Source organism: Gordionus sp. m RMFG-2023, chromosome 4 (assembly GCF_954871325.1).
Source record: "Gordionus sp. m RMFG-2023 chromosome 4, tfGorSpeb1-WG-v2, whole genome shotgun sequence".
Lineage (NCBI taxonomy): Eukaryota > Metazoa > Nematomorpha > Gordioida > Chordodea > Parachordodidae > Gordionus > Gordionus sp. m RMFG-2023.
In genome coordinates, this window is record NC_088778.1 from 31,404,867 (window position 1) to 31,425,808 (window position 20,942).

General features: G+C 28.7%; 1 protein-coding gene across 1 annotated transcript; it reads right to left on the minus strand.

Annotated features, from left to right (window-relative positions):
- Positions 1-17,319: 17,319 nt before the first annotated feature.
- LOC135929016 (mediator of RNA polymerase II transcription subunit 8-A-like) lies at positions 17,320-20,356 on the minus strand. Its single transcript, XM_065465506.1, has 5 exons — positions 20,314-20,356; positions 20,156-20,274; positions 19,950-20,094; positions 18,690-18,921; positions 17,320-18,489 (listed from the first exon to the last, which is right to left on the minus strand). Exons 1-5 carry the CDS (start codon positions 20,326-20,328, stop codon positions 18,368-18,370), a joined length of 633 nt encoding a protein of 210 aa, XP_065321578.1. The 5' UTR covers positions 20,329-20,356; the 3' UTR covers positions 17,320-18,367.
- Between the last annotated feature and the right edge of the window lie 586 nt (positions 20,357-20,942).

A 20,942-nucleotide genomic window follows, 5' to 3' on the forward strand; every position in this document is an offset into this window, starting at 1 on the left:
TTTTAAGCTAATAAAATATATCCCCCTTAGTCCTCCCCCCCACTCCCTGACCCTCAAAATGTGTAAATATATCTTAAACAATAATTTGAAAGAAAGAATGTAAAAGTTGATATTTTTTTTTATAAAACTATTCATCATAATTTATACATTTTGATAAAAAAGTATTCATATATATAAAAAGTGAACCAAAAATTTTTTTTTAAGAAATGGGATATAAGCCAAAAATAAGTCTAAAGACAAAAGTGAAATATATTATAATTATTCATAATAGATCTATAAAATTATTAAATAATGTAATATATCAAATATAATTTTTTATAAAGTAAGTAATTTTAATTTATTTATCTTAATAAAAGTAAAATATATTTATAAAACTATTGATAAAATTAAATAAAAAAATTAAAGCACAATCAATACAAACAGTGAAATATTATATGTAGTAGATTTACAGTATATCTAATTTTATCAATTATCAAATTACAATCAAGTAATTTTTACCAATATAGCGAATTATATATTTTACAGAAAACTATAAAATATTGATAATGACATCAGAATATATCTTTTAAACACATTGTGGGATGAATAATATAAAGATTAATTTTTAATATCATTATTTATTTAAAATAAATAGATGGCGTTAAATAATTTATGCAAATTATTGCTATATTTAGTATCTAGAGCATTGATTAGTAAAATTTGTTAAATTATTAACTGTAATATATTATCTAAAACCCTAACCCTAACTTAACCCTTGTCAAATATGCCTGTAAAAGTGGAATTTTACCTAATATTTTGTAACTAATTCTATATTATAGATGAATATCAACTATATGTCTACTTACTTTTTATAAATAAAGTTCTTATACTTGTTTGGAATAAATTTACCATGCTTTTATATTAATGTATATACAATTAATTTATTATATTATATACAATTAATTTATTATATTTTATATAAACTAATAAAAATATATTTCATATTTGTCCAGGCTTGTTTTTTTTTTATTAAAATTAACTTTCAAAAAATATTTTATGATTATATATAGACTAAGGTAACCCGGACAAAAGCGGGCCGAAGGCCCGCCCTAAATGGGGTCTGGAAACGAAGCCCCCAGTTATTTTTTAATCACCCCCCCCCCTCCCCCTAGGAAAATCCTGGCTACGCCTATGCAATAGTAAACTATTCATCATACCAGTCTCATTCGTGTTACTAACTTAAAGACTTTGGATTAAAAGGGACAATAATCAGCACTTAGAATATTTATTTATTCTCTATCATATTATTATGGTACCCATCATTTTATCTTTTCCGCTAACTCTACTTATTATGATATGTTCAAAGCAGTATTGGAGGCTTAAATGATGATATAAAAAGGAAAATCAAGGCAAAAGAAGTCATTGTAGACCATAAAGGATTACAATAGCACAAAACATTATTACAATACGATAGACAGGTTACAAGAGATACTTGATAAGGGCCAATCGGATGGCACCGTTGTTGTTTAGATGCGATAAACAAAGAAAAACGTGATGTAAGTTATAGGTTGGCGTGGGGGGGGGGGGTTCATAGAAAGGAATAATATTTGTTAAAGATACAAAATAACTTTTGAATCTAATTTGCATTGTATATGTGTAGATATTATTGTTTTGAATTATAGTCATTTTGTACAATTCGAGATAGATGTATGTTTGAGGTATGTATTTGTAAATAATAATTTTGGGAAGGGAGGGGGGTTAGGGTAGGAGTAATTTTAAAGCTCTTACTTTGTCTTGGCTATTCGTAACGAATAATGATAAATATAAATAGACATAGGCGATACTATAGATCTGACTTGATTACCCATTAATTCCCTTGGATTGTCGACTATATATTTTAATTTGAATATGTACATCCTCTCTCAAGTTATAAGCGTCGTTTAGGAGTAATTAAGAGGGTGGTGTTGTATGTGACGAATTGTCATAAAATATATTGATTAGATATTAACTATCACAAAAGAGTTTTAGAAGAGTTGAAGGCAGTATCGATAATTATTACCATTTTTAATTTGAATAAAAATATTTATATTTAACTTATAATATGGCTATTTGGTTCCATTATGTATTCTCGTGTCAATTACTACTCAGCAATGACTCAAACATATAATTATATTTCTATCTATTGTTTAATATTTTTTTATATTTATATTTTAAAGTAAAAAACTGAACATACAATAAAATAAAAGAAAAATAACTCTAAGGACTTAGGAAAAGACATATGCTTTTTTGTGCTTTATTTTAATCCCGCGTTTTTTTTAAAATATAATTTTGGATTCTTTACTAAGATTTTCATTAATTATAAATATGGATAGGTCCTTGAGATTTCCTGAATCAGGGGGTATAATCGGAAAAATAGAAGTAAATGGGGGTTAGCTATATCTTCAATTATATAGGAATACAACAGGACAGATTAACATTGGAAAATTGACCTTTTCAATGATTGCGCCAAAAATAGTTATATTTTTTACTCCGTTTTTTATTTTCCCTATGAAAGAGACCAAATTTTATGTTTATTGTATATTTTTTATATAATTTAATAAAATATATTCATATAAATTTTACGTTTTAACTTTATACGAGTTTTTTGTGATTCTATATTCTTTACGTATTAATAAAAGTTTTAAAGATAAATTATTTTCCACATTTAATATGAAGTTAAATTAATTTGTTTTTTAAAGTTGATTATACCATTACCATAACCCAAATTCTCAGGGTCTTTCTGAGGATTTGTCTACCCCATCTGCTATGTTACTGGGGGCCACTGACTATCCCAAACTTATGCACCCCCCACTTCAAAGTAAATTAATTAATATTATATACGAGAAATATCCTTTAAATGAATTTCAAAATATTAATACATCCATTATGTACAATAAATCCATTGGTCCAAATCATACTACAAGAAACAATGTCAAAGTTACACAATTTTCTATTCTGGGATGAGGAAGATAATAGATTCACTTTTTTTATATAATGGCGTTGGGAAATTTACCAGGAATTTTGGAGTAGTAATTATTTGTGTCTATAGCATAAAATTTACTACTATGCTTTAAAAGATTAGCAATACTTTATTAAAACACACGAAAGATAGATTTATACACAATATAGCTTCTCATATAACTCACGTTCACATTTTCATGTGCTCACATGATGTTGCATTCAATTCAAATCTTAAAATGGTGTTGTGTATAAATATTAAATATCGATATAAGATTTCTAGTATTTATAAGTGCAAAGAAGATATTAACAAAAAAATAGTATAGAGTTACTAGAGGGACCAGGGATAAAAGATTAATATATTGAAATATTAAAGAAATTAATAAAATCTAAATGAAAGAAACAATTTAGAAAATTATTTATTTAAAATTATTTATCATTTAATCTAGTTCACAAAATTTATATAAGAAAAAATAAATAAATTCCAAATTAAATAATATAAAGTTTAAATATGATGTAAAATGATATGATAAAATAAGGAAGAAAAGGTGAATTTAGCAAAGGTCTGTGGAAAGAAGACTGCCATTGAAACTTTGATAATTCGCTTTAAGGATAGCTATAGCTAGTCTCTGTTTGACTTGAATGCTAGTATGCCAACGGATGTGAGATACTAAATTCTTGAAGAAGGATAATACAAGCTTACCAAAGGTCTTTAAGGTAGTGGATATTATTGGTATAAAGATGTGATCTTCTGATATTTCCGAATATTTGGAAATTTTATGTTGTTCATTTTGCTCAAATAGGTTTGACGTTTGGTTGGATAAAGCTAATAGATCTATACAAGAATAGTTCCAAACTAGAAATTGGTCCCAGGGTGATTCCGTCAGGCTGTTTTCAATCGTATCTAAAAAGTCTTGGTAGTATAAATATAGCATGTATTTTGAGCGGATTTCGGCTCTTCGTCCTTTACACAATCTGAAATGTAAGCGGTGTCTTCCATTGCAGTCTATAGGATTACTGCAGCCAGTGCAGAAGAAGGTATTGTACAAATAAGGCGGATTTCTATGCGTGTTAGTTATTGGAGTTGAAGACTTTTGGTAGGATTGACTTCCAAAAATTCATGCCCATATCCATTTAGTAAAGAAGTGAAGAGATGGGGTCTATTGGGAGCATGCTAGATGATAAGGTTTCAACGCAGCATGCAACTGGCCTTTGGCACTTTTTCCTTCTATTGTATTCGAGCGATGGGATATCATAAACGCGTGCCTTCCATAGCAGGATAGCATCATCTAAGAAAAATTCATTTTGTGAGCTGTGGGACGTGATTGTGGGTTTTGAAAGTTGACTATTCCAAATAAAGACAGTGAGAGCAAAATCGGTGGGAGATCTAATCCCTAAACCACCACCTTTGGTGGGTAATGAAGCATGAGTCCAAACTGTTTCATTAAATTTTAGATTCATTTTCGGCTACATCTTTTATTCATTTTTTATAAATACAGAAAAGGATAGAATAATTTAAAAATAGCCGTTGAGCGGAGAGCATATGGAATGTTAAAGAAGTTTTAAAAGAGGAAGAATAATTTATGCGAGGGTAAAAAGTCAAGGAGGTAATCAAGCTTAAGAAGGCTATCAAGACTAGAGTAGAGGAAGGCAATAATTGCCGTGAATACGTTTACTGGGGAATTTAGATGTGTTAGCTCTTCCTTGGAGGTAATTTAGAAATTGTGGGGATTTCGATCGGAAGTGTCTACTTGCACAAATTCGGATTTTCTGGAGTTGAGAATGAGATAAATGGGCTTCCCATTTCCTTTATAATATGTATGGTCTTATTGGTTTTCAATTGAGGTTCAATATTGATTCCGTCGTCTATACAGACGTGGAGTAAAAGTGAGCATTCTGAATTAATGGTTTGAATTATATTATTGATTAGAAGACAAGATAAAAGGAATAATTGAATTTTAGAACTAATTCCTAAAATGAATTACTAAGATATTAAATTTGTTTTAAACCATATTATTTTTATAATGAGTAATTACGAATGTGAAACCGACGATATAGAGAACTAGAATATTTCTTTCTTTCTTTCTTTTCTGATTCCAGTTACAATTAGTTTTTTAAAAATTAAGTTATTATGTTTATAAGATATTTTTAGCAGAGAATCTGTAAAACTATATGGCCAATTTAACTATTTTAGATGGAAGTTAAATATAATCTTTTTTTTCTTTAGCAAATCTCTCACATTCTTATTTTAAATCGAAGCATAGCATGCATATGTTTTATAATGCTAAATAAAACTGCGCAATTAATGATTGCAATTATAACATAATTTATGTGATAAGCTTCTGCAATCAATATATTATTCACGATGTCTGTATCACCTCCAATAAAATAGAATTGGGGACATTTTCCATATAATGATATGATATATACACAACTATTAGAATTTAGAAAAAAAATGGTTAATAAAGTTTAAAAAAACGATAGTACTATAAAAATGACTTGTCAAAAATTCTCCAAAATTTCAAGCTTAATCTATAACATTTCCATATTTAAATTAACAAATTTTATGATTTCGAAAATTTTATTCAAAATCCTATAAAAAAAATAGTTTATAATCATTTTTTTGGAATGTATGAATTTATGGCAAATAGTAGAAATGAACGGAGTAGATAAAAATATATGAAATAAATTATTTAATAAAAATTTAAAATATAAATGATAATTAGACGTGTACCTTTTAAATACATAAAATAATTACTTTTCTTTAAACATATTTTTTCTTCTTCTTAATCTATTATGTAATTTACAAATTTTTTTAATATTTTTTTTCAAGTTTATAAAGGACAATTTTTATTACACATTTATATTAAAATTATTTATAATAGAAATAATACAAATCTAGTAATTATATTATTAAAAAAAATATATTATTTATAATTATACATATGTATATTAGTTATAAGAAAAAAAAGCAAAAGAAAAAAGGAGGGAGGGGGGGGGCACCGAAAGTATTGAAGTTATAACTAATCATCTTGTGGTATGAGGCCGCCTATGCAGCTAATGTAATTAGCCTTGATAGCTATGGCAAGTCTTTGTCTTAAGAAGAAGCCTTCGCGAGGTTCACCGGTAAGTTTGCGTATATGAGAGCCAAGTTCCTTGAAAAAAGATAAAGCACATTTCCCAAAAGTTGTAAGGGTTGTGGAAATGATGGGAATGAATATGTGTTCTTGAAATATTTTGGAATATTTGTGACTCCTTTTTCTCAAAAATATTAAGTATTAATTGGATGATGCCAGAGGATCAATACACGAGTAATAGCAGACCAAGAATTGACCACTCTTCCAAGGAATTTTAGATATCCCGTCAGCACGTTTCCCATCAAATCTGAAAAGACCAGAAGGTTCAAGAATGGAAGGAATTTGAGCAGATCTTAACGCTCTAAGGATAATTTAATTGCATAAATTATGTCTAACGAGTTGACCTTTATACGAAGGGAAATGGAGGCTATATCTTCCATTACCCAAAACAGCTGAACTGCATTTTGAACATGTGTGTGGTTGGGTTATTATTAAGTAGTTTAAACGAATACCAATCACATGAGTGAGCTTGTTTTGGTTCAGTTGTAATTGCAAAATAACTGAGGGAATAGCTTCAAGGAACTCATGGCCTGTACCATTAAGCAGTGAGGAGAATAAAGGACGGTTATATAATTGCATTCTGGAAAGGAGAGATTCAACGCAGCTATAGGCCTATCCCAGTCCTTTTGCTTATTCGTTTCAGGAAGAGTGTGAACCGCAATAATTAATGCTTTCCACTCGATAATAGTATCATTATAGAAAGGGTCGGGTTTTATCAAATGAGAATTTACTATATTTTTTGTTAAAAGACAACTCGATATGAAGGCTGTTAAGGCAAGATCGGGAGGAGATCTGATATCAAGTCCACCCATTTTAGTTGGTAAAGAGGCTTGTGTCCATGCAATTTTTAAGGTTTAGAATATTTTCGATTAGGACTTTAATCCCATTTTCATAAACACAGAGAGGAATGGGAAATTTAAATGGGAGTAGATCGAAGCGCATATAGGATATGAGGAATATTGAAAAAATTCTTCAAGAGGAAAAAGGCTTTATGAGAGGGGAGAAGGGAAAATAAGCCAACTGAAAAAGTGTTTTAAGTGTGGACTGTGGGAAGAAAGATATTGCTGTGTTTCCCCCAACTGGGGCACCTAAATGATATAGTTCATCCAGGGTGGTCCGTTTATAGTTGTTTGAATTTAGTTCGATTAAATTGATAGGGATGAATTAGGATTTCTCAGTGTTAATAAAGAGTCCAATAGCAGACCCAGCTTCTTGATCAAATTCACTGCTTTATTGACCTTATCATTGGAATCACCAAGGATACCATCATCGATATACCAGGCATGTAATCATAATGAGCACGTCATGTTAATGGATTTTATAATGTCATTAATACCTAAAAAAAAGTGGAGGGAATTTTATAAGAATCAAATTGCAGGAATGAAAAAATTTTGTGTAACCAGGGAAAAGAGTAGAAGAGGAACTCAGGAAGGAATTCCGGAAAAGTGTATTGTAGGAATTGGAGAGTCTATTTTGACCAAAAATTCATTGAAGGGTAGATTTTCTAAATGTAATCTAGTCATACGTATAACCACAGCCATCAGGGATCCCAACACCAAGTTGGAAGGGGCTTAGGAGACGTAAAACATCATCCATTATTCTAGAAGATGACAACTAAGCGATGAAAGGTAGAACCGATAGCAATTGGTCTGATATCATTGGGCCTTTGAAGTGCAATTAGTTTTGCACCGAAGAGGATTAGAGAAACAAAGCTTGGTACATCACCTTTTAAAATTTTATTGCAAAGGCTTTTATTTTTTTATAAGGAGTTTGTGAGCATGATGAGGGAGAAGTTATGTTCTGGAGAAAAATATAGGCGGTGCCATCAAGACCATTGGCAGAATCACAATGATAGGAAAGGATAGCTTTCATCACTTCTTCAGAAGTAAATAGAGAAGCGCATATTGAGTTAGGTTGAGAGGATATTGGGATAATGTTTGTTATGGGGTGTTATCGACAGAGCTTTCTATAAGTGGCCATGGAAGGCTCAGCAAGTGAGTCATATGTGGACGCCAATCTGAGTGAACCTTTTATATTGAAATTGTCAATTTTCTTGCAAATAAGTTCGACCTTCATCTCAATTTGTGAGTGTTTTCTTTTATTTATGAACAGGGGGCAACAATCAATATAGCATCCTTGATTTGCTGGGTAAAGGATTTATGTGAGGTTTTGTCAGGCACCCTGAAGGTATTATATCCATAGAAAAGGAATTTTAGCCATTCATTCTCATTGCTAAGTTTAGCAAATAGGAAGAATAGAAAATATCTAAAAAATAAAAATTAATTAATTTACTTACGCAAAATATAGTGATATAACTGGATTTAATTTCTGAAAAGTGGCCAAAAAATAAAATCTTTTAAACTCTAAGACATATAAATACCTATATTTCCATTCGGAGAAAGAAAAACATGAAGATATTTTACCAACTTAGACTCGAAAAGTAGAACCTATTGCAATTGGCTGAATATCATAATTGGGTTTTGGAAGCGTAATTAGTCTAGCACCAAAAGGGAATTGGCCGAAGCTGGTTACTTCACCTCTTAAAATTTTATTACAAAGGTTAATAGTTATTTTTAGTAAGATGAAGAATTTTTCAGAATATTGAAGGAGAAGTGATGTATTGGGGGAATACGGATACCATCAAGACCAAAATAAAATCGAAGAGTACTTGATATAAATAATGTGAGAAAGTTCGGTAATGAGTTATGAGTGGATACCAATCTAAGAGCACCTTATGTTAAGATTTGGCTAATAACTCAATCGATAAAGATTATACTAATAAGGGGTATCCTTTATTGGATCAAAGGATCATTGGGTCAGCACAAACTCGAAAAGACCAAATAAAGTCCTAGTGATAGGACTGGTGCAGCCATTTATAGATGCCATCAAGTGTTTCTTCTTAAGAATAATGGGTAATTATGGATGCGGCATCCTTAATTTTCTGAGTTAATTATGGGAAGTTTAGTCGGGCACCCTGAAGGTGCTATATGAATCGAAAAGAAATTTAAGCCAATCATTAAATTTTCTTAATAGGGGAGATATACAATCAGGGAAATATTTAGCAACTAGAAAATTTTTAACCGTTGGGGTTTCTTAAAATAATATTTGCGTTTTTTTAACTAGCCTAACTAAAAAATGGACTAATAAAGAATAAAATTAACTGACATCTAATTTAGTTTATTTTATGGAAACATAACACGGATAAAAGTTAAACTCATTTTTATGAAATAACCGATTAATATATAGAATTTTACGGAAGAGATAATATATCGCTAATATTTTAGTTAGGGAAAAAAACAGAGGATTCGATTTGTGACAGGTTCAGTTTCGAAAAAATAGAAGATTTAATAGTATCAAGTTATAATTTTCTTTCTTGGATTATTCAAGAAGCATACGAAAAATTTTTAGAAAATTTTTATGATATTATTCAAAAAAAAATAATGTAAAACTTTATATAAGCAGAGTAGAGGGGAGGATTATCATTTACTTAATTTAATTATTTTTTTGCATACCCTTTTCACATTTTGTGGCTTCTTTTCCCTCTAATATTCGTTATTTTTACTTATCCTACTTATCCTAATATTTGAAAAATAACAAAACAACAAATTAATTTACCCACGCAATATTTATAATTAAGATTGCGAATCAATTACATGCCAGGAATAAATATAATGAAGGTCATCATTTATTAATCAAATTGGTTTATTTTTAAAAAGAAATAAATTATATATTTATTTTTCTTTTTTCTAGCTAAATTACATTACCAAGATGTTTTACGGATTTTTTTCTAAAAGAAAATCAAAAAAAAAAATTTCCCATCTCTTTTGGTCTATTTATATTTACAATATAAAATGTTTTTAAAAAAATATTAAAAAATGTTTATATAACATAAATGAATAATTATATTTAAGAAATATATTACTAAATTATAAAGCGAATCAAAAAATAATTCTCAATTATATCACCAAGAAATGTTTCTAATAAACCAATAATCGCTTTATTAACACCAAACTCAAATATAGGAGGTGATGGAATATGACAATCCAATAGACTTAGTCCATCACTATTTCGTGTACAGGAGTCAAATTCTTATAAATGCAAATTGCAAGGTCATGCCACTATTAGCCATATTTGGAATTTTAATCAACACGATTGTCATAGTTTACCTGATAAAGTTGATTCGATTGCATCCTCTAGAATATCAGGTTCGAAATCTCGAATATGTCACTACGCTCATAAAAAATTGGTTGAGATTTCAGTCAGGAAAAATAGTTGGGGCATTAAATAGGCTAACAAAAATATGCAAGTCAAAATACTTTAGCCCATTAAACTTGCTCGTAAAAGTCAAACAAACGCCTAGGAATTATATAGAAACTATGGTAGGTGATCAGATTGCTTCCATCTCCGCCAAAAATATGAACATTTTTGACTGTTATAACAATGATATTAGGAAGCAAATTTACAAAAGAAATTGTTTAAATTTCATACCGCACAATTTGCCAAAAGAATCATTATCAAAAATATATAATGATGACAAGAAAGAATCTTCATCTTATATCATTTTACTCACATTTTGCGCGATTAATTTGGTGATGGCTAGTCTTATGTTAATGCGTGCCTCGGTAGAATGCATGGCTAATAAGCCCTTTGAACATGTTAGGGAAACCCTAAGTGCCCATGAAAAGAGTAAGGATAATATTACCTTTTTAATTCAGAATAACAAGATGAAGTTTAGGCATATTTACGATAATCTTAAATTTTTCACTACTCCGCCTACCTTCGCTTCAACCAAAATTATCATTCGCCTAACAAAAGGTACTATTAAAAAATATAAGCACAAGTTAATAGAGCAGACCTTTGGTATAAAAGAGAATAATAGTCTAAACAAAGTCAAAGAGAGGGAAAACGTTGTTTTTAGACCTATGCATATTGGTTTTGATGAAGATCGTGATATTTCTGCTAATTCAAAGATTCTTAATTCAGAGATAGAGGCCTTCATAGAGTTTATCATTAAGAACTTAAGCTATTCCAAGGCTTTTAAACTATATCTATCATATGGATGGAACTTTTACATGGCTAAACTTCAATTGCCTCTAGCATTACTTCTTGTAAATTTCAATTTTTTCATAACCGTCTTATACACAATCAATAGGTTTATTTGCACCACCTACGAATTCGAATACCATTATTGGTGTAACGTGAACAAAACTTTGCTCTCGATAATGGTTTGCTTCCTATTATCCTTTCTTTTATATTTACCCACCACCTTCAATTACAAAGTTGTGGTAATCAAGCTTTCATCATATTTTCTATTTAGAGATTACCCATTTGATCAAATTACTATTTACCATCTTTTAAATAATGATAAATTCCCCGTAATTACTTATTACTCCTTTGAAAAAAGAAACCTAGGCTTTGGATCTTCTCGCACATCAAATAAAACATGGTTGATTTATGAGATGAGTCGTGAATTAATATGTAAGTTTATCGTATTAGGTATAATGGGCTATCTTATTCATTCCATAAATAACGAGATGGCAAGCAAACTATTGGTGTTCGACAAGAAGCACTGGATTTCTTTAATTAAGTTGACCCCTAACATTAAAGTAGAGGGAACCATTGATGATTTAAACGGGATAAATAGTGGTAACCAAAATGAAAATGACGGTAAAACCAGAGATACTAAATGGTCTAAGGTAATGGCTAACCACGATTCGGTGAAGGATATTGTACACGATAAAACCTCACCGGAAATACTAAATTTTGATAACTTGTCAAGTCGGAATAGTTACAACTGGAACAGGAAATTTTTTCTAACGTTACTCAGAGTTTTTTGGGCGGGAGCTTTAATATTCAATATACCAGTTTCTTTATTGCAAATAACGAGCAAATTTTGGCATAACAAAGTTAGCAATCAATATGTTGATATAGTAATTTTAATTCTCCATATCGTGAATCTATTATCCATTACTTTGACCTTTCCCGTAACTTTAGTTATAATGATCTTTTCTTAATACACTTCAATATAAAAAAAACAAAAATAATTTTTAATTCTAAATCTATCAAAAACTTAGGACGGATAATTTTTCGTTTTGTAAAATAAATAATCAAAATGTCAGAGATAAACAGTGATGTTTAATTATTTATGCTTTAAAAAATTACATTACCATTTATGATATCGAACTTATTAAATAAAGGGTATATATAGATTGTTATATAAAATAATATAAAATATATGTTATTTCTCATAATCTGTTATTCCCCTTCTTCGTTACTTACGAATTCACTAATAAACTTCTAAAAACAAAAAAAATAAAGGCTTAATAAAATTTTAGAGTAGTGTTGAAAGTTAAAGTAAAGTCCATACTTTTTTTGTTTGAGGAAAGGCAACAAGGCAAAACCTTTTTTAAATTTTATAAATAATTTAAGTTGAGTTTTAAATTCAGCTCTACCACCTAAAAATTTGGTTTAGAGTTAACCGGTGCCATAAACAGGTAAGGCAAATAAAGGATTATTTTAAATTTTATTTCAACATTTTTTATTGGTGATATGGAAGAATACAACACTGATACCGAATCATTAGGTCGACTTATTACTAAATAGCTGCCTATTATGTATAGACTAAATATCCAAAAAAAACATAACCAAAAAATAGAATAAAATAACAATACATCCAAATATTTAAAACAGACCAAAATAGGGCATCCTAGCTTAAAAGCTTTTATGCCTATACTAAAAAGCAATTAAGTATCCAAATAAAATCGAACCAGGATACAGCGTAAAGGATTGGTTTATGGAGAAATATGCATTTTACAAAAGAAAAAAGTGAACATATAAGATATAATACTCAGCCAACTACTTAGGCTTATTTGAAAATGAAAAAAATTGCTTAAAAATGATGTGCATGCTAATTTGCTGCCATGGACAATAATAATAATCTTTAGTGGTGTTTAGTCCTTATATTCAAAAACTCTTAAAAATAAATTTGCAACAGCGATTCTTATATTTGTAACTTTTTTTAAAAAAAGATATATTATATCATAAAAGGTTTAGAAGGTATTTTGCATTTACTTAGTAGTTTATAAGAGAATAGTTAATTATCTTTTATAAGTTTCATAAAAAAAATTCTGTTTAAATGATAAAGTTACTTTTTGGAAAAAGTTATCTTCCCTGCTCCAACATACATTATAGAATAAGAATCTACCGACACACTTCTTTAAATTTAAAAATTTTTGTTTATTAAATTTAATAAAATAACATAATATATAAAACTATATTAAAATAAAAGGGTGTTGTAAATTTAACTTTATTACAAAAAAAACTTGACGCTTTCGATTAGCGTTTGTGACTTCGTCCGTTGGCGTAAGCAGCGGGTAGGGCAGGGGGACAAACCCTTCCCCTTCCCAAAGCCAAAAAATGCAGATGCCGGATATATTTTTCAAAAATTATTGTTTATATTAATTTATATTTGTTAATATTTATTCGTATCTCATTAAATATATATTTAATTACATTTATTATCACATTCATAAGTTATTTTATCAATTAATTTCGATTTCAAGTTTTCCGGCGTAATATTTACTTATTATTTTTAAATTTTTAGTGGCGTAATATTTATCTACCATTTTCAAATTTCTAATCAATTATAATTATTTCTGAAACTTCTGGTCCAAAGGGAAAAAGAAATTGCAACCTTGTCCAACGAGATAGTCTCTGCCATCAAGCAGTAACAGCTTTTAAGGTAGAAGAGCCAATTATTTGCTATTACTGAGATATCACAATGGCCTGAAAGAAATTATTCCTCAGAAACAAGAAAATTATTGGATTCAATGCTTATTTCTCATTAGGTATTATTTAATTATACAACTATTTTAATTACTACTTTTCAAAAACATGACATTGACTTGATTAAGAAGATGAGAATAGCGGAGAGCATTTTATCAGTCAAGGAAATTAGGACTAATGTTGATGAAGAATTTAATATTTTATTGTTGAGTCAAAAGCAGAGATATACTGTTTAATATTAGTCTCCCTCGACTTGTAGCAAGGCAAGCTCATCGTTAAAACATTAATATAGGATCAGTAGAAGAGTATATCTTAGATACACATACAATTATAACTCATATAAACGAATTTTTAATTCATCATGCAGCACTTACTAATCTGCAAATATTACATCCACAAAAGTCTTCCCAAAATGATAGATTTTTATTATGAAGATGTTATCTTATGATGTCTTACTAGCCGAATAACTATGTTTATAAGATTAACTATGGTTGATATAGTCAAAAAATGCTATGGATGCTCTGCATTATTTCAAACACATTTTAGATTAAATTCTTAATGTATTAAAAGGGTTTATAAACTCTTCCCATTAATATAATAATGAGAGAACATTCTCTTTTTTAAGAAGAATAACAGAGGCCTGCAGAAATACCATTTACAGGGCAAAGCCCGGATTTTTAAAAAATAAATTATATTTATTTTTGATTTTTATAGCTAATAATAACGATTTCAAATATAGGCTGTTTTAAAAAATACAGCCCGGGCTGGGTGTTTTTTTAAAAAATTTAGATCCCGGCTATATTTAAAAAAAATTAAAATACTGTTCGGCCCGGGCAGGCCTGCAGATTTCTGAAAAACATACCAAGGAAGTAGAACATCTGAAAGTGAAAGGTTTGGATCTTTTGAATATTCATAGGCATTTGACGACAAGCAAGGATGAGATAATTAAAAAATTAGCTCAATCCCAACGAAGATTGGATTTTACATTGTAAATATATAACATAAAAAATACAATTATTCCTAAGAAACCTTTTGTGTAAAGGCTCAAATAATTCATATATCTATTTTGGGTCATTAAAGTGATTCTTTACATATAATTTTTTTATAATTTACATTAATTTAAAATTGTGTATTAGGAATAGTTATTAGTCCTAATAAATTTATGCTTTATATTTTTATAAACAATAATATTTCTTAAAAAAAATTTATTATCCCCCCCCCCCCCCCCCAGACCAAATTCTTGCGTACGCACCTGACTTCGTCGGTTTAGTGCATGCATCACAATAGTTCTGAGTTCGAATTCAGCAAGGATGTTTCTTTTCTAAAGCTGGTTCCGTACTTGGAGGGGGTCTGGGGTAGTGATATGAATTTGATCCTCGACTACCTTATTCCTTTGATATACACTTAAAAAATAAATGGATCATATCGCATTTTAATAAATTTCGGTCGTTGTTTAGCAAGTGAACTAACGTCATATATCATTACCCCAAAATAAAATGTATATATTTAAACAATTTATAACAAGAACAAAAATAAAAACAGGAAATTAAGACGGTTATCTGGGTTAATTTAAAATTTAAAAATGGAAGCATGATCCCCTATGAATTTGAGAATATTTAATTAAAATCTTATTTTTTGAAAAAATGATAGCTTAGGGACCCATTTGTAGAAATAACTATTGGGATAAAATCGAAATCTGAAAAGTCGTGATATTTTATAATTTTTGACATTTCGGCTGCAATGATTGGATCAATGTTTTTATTAAAGAAAAAGTGGTAGACACAAGTGAGTTTTTAAGTCCATATAGTCATTTCCTCATGTAATATGTATAGGTTCTAGAAGATTTAGATATTTAGCCAACCCTAAATTGCTCGAGATTATAAAGTTAATAGCTTTGTAGGATAAACGGGTTAGACAATGTCGGACTCTTGGGTATATTTCTTTTTATCGTATTAAGAAATAAAAGGATCATCGAGATTAAGCTTATTTATAAACTACATGAGAGCCACAAAGGTTATAAGGCACCAACAAAGGGCAGATATAACCAATATCAATTTTAATTTATTTTAAAAATAAAATAATATTTATGGTATAAATTATTAAATTGATAATTTGCTTCCTTTTCGAAGAATAAGCAATTCATTAAGTAAGTTTGCGTCTGGCATAGGAATAAATTCTCTCGTTTAAAATTTTTAATAATGATATGGGTAATCAAAATGGCGTTTCCAGCTGTTTTCATTGATGTACACTTTTAAATGCATCGTCAGTCTTGGTATTATTATATATCTTTTTATCATTGATATATAAATCAAAGGTAAAATATCATTTTTTTTTTGAAAATAAATAATCAAAATGAGTCAAAAAGGGAGAACACGATGGGGGGGGGGGGCAATTTTAATTTATTAGTCGAAATCAAAAAATTAATTAAAAAAATATTTATTATTTTGCATAGCCTAAAATGTCATCAAAAATTATTTAAACTGATCTCTTTTAGATGGTTAAATAATTTGGTATCATCAGATTGTATCGCCAAAAAATAAAATATCTACTGATACAAATAATGATGTATAGTTTCCGGTTTATATAAAATTATGCAACAATAAATAACTTCCGCTTCGAAAATACCCATCTTAATATGAAGTCCAAAGGCCACCAAGCCGGAAACGCGGCCTGGGTGAAAGATCGTGTTTTTATTTATTCAAAAAATTATTTATCGTTTTTTTATTGTAAGAAAATTTCGATTGGACACGTTAATTAATCCAATAAAATATTACTAGTTAACTGTAGTTACATGATTGTAAAATTATTTTTATATTTTACTGTTTGAGGTCTTAATTTAATATTATATTATGTGCAATTAATTTTAAAATTATTCTGTTTGAGGCGTTGATTTCATATCATACTATTATCATATTATGTTCAATTGATTTAAAAAGTATATATTTTGTCTGATGATATAAGAAGATATATAAAAATTCGATATTATAAAATATTAACAAAATTTCTTATAAAAAAAATAAAATTCTTTCAACCTGATTTATTTTTTCATATCAATTCTAAACCTTTCCAATCAATACTACCACATCCCAAGCTAATACCTATATTATCGAAATCTCGAGACTTTAGCAATATTTTTCTGGTTAAAATCTTCAGCTAGCCGTTTTTAAAAATTGACTCAAAACTAGCGGTTTAACAACCCTAATAAATTGTGATGTTAAAACATAATCTAATATTTTAGGAAAAAAAATATATTATGTAATCGTGATTTTGCTCATTGTTGGAATAAAAGTTTGGAAATCTATTAAAGAACTCTCGATGTTCGCTTTTTCGTTAAAAATCTTAATTTTGAAATAAGCCTAAAAACAAGACTTTTTTTTTAATAACACTAAATACGAATAAAATCGCACCTTTTAAATTTATATTTAATTTTTTTGTTTGTTTCTTTATAATTTTTCCGAAAGATTTTTGAATTTAGGGTTGAAAGGGGAGTCTTTTTTTTACCTATGGGAAAGTTGACTCAAAATGGAATGAGAGATTCCCTCGTAATACCTCGTTAAATTTGACAAAAAAATGACAGGAATTGGTAACAAGTTGAGATTACAAAAAGATATAATTATTTTATAAAATTAAAAATTTGGGCCGGGTCGATTTTTATAAATCAGTTACCTTTGAGGCAATTTAGAAAATAGAGGGAGAAAAATTTCGAAATAAAGAAAATGTAAGAAATTATGGGTACGGGCTGTAAAAGGAACAAAAATAAACATCTGGGCTAGGGCCAATGACATATAATTATACCTAGACTGACGATGCAATCATTATAAGTGTACATCACTGAAAACTGCTGGGGACGCCATTTTGATTACGCATATCATTATTAAAAAAATTTAACGAGAGACCAATTTATTCCTAAGCATGACGCAAACTTTAATTAAGAATTGATTGATCATCGAGATAATAACAAGTTATCAATTTAATAGTAGCTTTTAACATAAGGATAATTATTATATGGGTTACCAAAATGGCGGATCCAGCTGATTTGCACACAACGACGCTTTCAATTGCATTATTATGAACTATATGGGTTACCAAAATGGCGGGTTCAGCTGATTTGCATTCAACGACACTTTCAAATATAATATTATGAATGCATCGACAGTCTAGGTATTATTATATGTCATTGGATAGGGCTAAAAAAATTTCAGGCTCGAGCTTATCCTAACAGGACCTAAAATTTGACCATTTTCAAGGTGTCTGGCATGTATAGCAAGTTATACGTGAAATATAAAACCCTTATATTTCCATTTTTCTTATTCCCTCACCAAATAAAAGGTAAAATCATAAAATATTGTATATAAATTTTTAAAAAAATTAATATAATAATAATATAACATAGAATTCTTTGGGGGGAGGGGGGGGGGTAACAAAATTATATTGGAGAAAAAAGAGATATTCGGATAACGAGCTATTGATTATTTGATAGGGCTAGACATGGCGGTTGTGCTAGAGTGAAGACCATAACCATAGTTAACGGCTAGGATGAGTGTTTGAAAATCGTTCACCGAAGCCGGGTTGTTCATGTTAGATTTGTAATCTTATTTTAAAAAAAGAATTTCAGGTTAATTACAAATAATTTGTTTAAGTCTCCTCCTGCTGTAACCTAAGTTTATACATTTCATTTCCTTTTCTTTCTTTTTTCTTTCTATGACTCAAAATATTTAAATATAATAAATGTAATAGGACATGTTCAAACATTATAATAATTGTATATTTTTGATATTTAAAAAAAAAAACTCAAATTGGAATCGGACATCAAATTTTCCTTGGTGTTAGATAAGTGGTTAAGTACTGAAGTGGATATCTTGTTCATAGTGTTGCTCTGCTTCTGAACGAATTCCAGCGATATTTGACCGCATCTTTGGAGGGTCTGACTATCTCGGAACTCGATTTCGGGATCTAGCTTGGTTCTCATGTAATTAGGGACTACCTCGTGGTTGAAAGCCTTTACGCGACCTTCAGTTAGACCCTTATAATATTTTTTTATAAGGATTTTAGTTTTTTTAAAACCTAACCATAAGGTTTAAGTTCTCAATTACTTACGTGAATGTTAAAAATACTGTGCACCAATAACTTGAAATTAAACTACGATCATGTGTTTTTAAAATAAATGAAAATAGAATATATAGGAAAGACCAACAAATATGTAACAACTAAAATAAATGCGCCTAAACCAAAAAACATGAGAATTGAAAGCGTTTGTTGGACTCCTTACCTATCATCATCGCTTCATTCCAAAATTCGCAACAAAATTATGGTCACTATGTAATCAATTACAAAAAATAATCGATGGATATGGCCAGAAATTTGTGATAACACATTTCTTGATTTTTAAAAAAAACATGTGAGGTATAAATAGATTTTTGGTATTTTTTGCCCAACCCTATATTAATATTGTAATGATGGGCTTGCCCTGCCAAAAGTAGAGGCAGACAAACATTAAATACCTAAAGCTCTGTTTTTGACATAACAATGATGTATAATTTATAAAATTTGCCATGCCCTGATTTATTAAAGTTACAATATAATGCTTCTAAATATAATTTTATTTGCAATTAAATCAATGATTTTTTTTAAAATATTTTATTTTAGTTTTGAAATGGAAAAACTTCAAATGATTTGGTGGGAAATTTTAAAATGATAGATAAATAAAAGGTGAAGGAAAATTTCAAATCAATATTATTCATAGAACAAATTAGTATCATATTTATTCCTGTTATGAATGTGTTAAATAAATTTAAATTGGAATATATATTCATTAAGATGTAGGAATAAGCAAAATTTTGAAAAAATATTTTAGCCAGAATTTCAATTTTTTGGCTGGGGGGAGGTGGTCTGCCTGTTACCACTACATATACAACTGGTTTAGAGTGAATAAAATATGCTCAGTGTAATTCTATGCAAATTAAGAAACAATTTTAGACTATATAAAGAAGTCTAATCTACAAATAAAAATTTATACTTAAGATAAACCATGTAATAATTTATAAATTAAACTTCTAAATTTGGATTGATTTCTGGCTCCAATAAAATTGGTAAGAAGGCAAAATTTCTAAGATTTGGCCCTTTCATATTCTTTAGATATCTATTTAACGAGTTAAAATGGCTAGCTAGAAGTGCAAAACTATCTAATATTGATGGCCTATATATTTATTGTAAATAGATCCTTTTGATATCAATAGTATTTAAAAATAATAATATACCAGTTTTGTGAGGCATCTTCATGTTCAATCTTTAATAAAACATTAATTACAGAGCTTTTTATATCCTCAACCTTTTGAATGAGGTTATCTAAAGCGGTCTCTAGTTGCTTCTCTAATTTCTATAATATTTTTTATAAAAGTTTAGTTCGCAAAAATACTTGTTTGCTGCTCATATGTTTTAGATGAATGAAATAATATAAATTTTTCTTATCAATTAGAAGTGTCCGAAAATAGTAATTTAAAGAATTATAATAAAATAATGTATTTTTTTACCCCTTTATTCTATATAGGATACCCCACCGATTTAAAAACTTTGGTACCACATTTATTGAGTCAAATCACCAAACTTTATAAAAATAATTTAATGTTGATATGTAAATGGAATATATGTTTTAATCTTTTATAGTAAACAAATAAATTACATTTTTAATTCCCTTTTATAATCATATGTCTTCCAGTATAAGATTAATAAATATATAAATTATTTATAGTAAGTAGACTTTATGAAAAAAAAACCATTTTATCGTCTTAAATAAGTATAAATTATTTAGACATAACAAATTTTAAAACTTAAAAAAAATAATACCTAAAGGATACGTAACATATAAAAATTTAATAATTAAACAATTTATGCCTTGATATAAAATAAATAATATCTAGATTTAAGATAAATAAACTATTAACAAATACTTCTTAAGACTTTATAATAATATTGAAATTCTTAATAATTTTAACTTTGATATAAGAGTATAAAAAATTTGAGCAAAAAATCTTTGAAGATCACAAA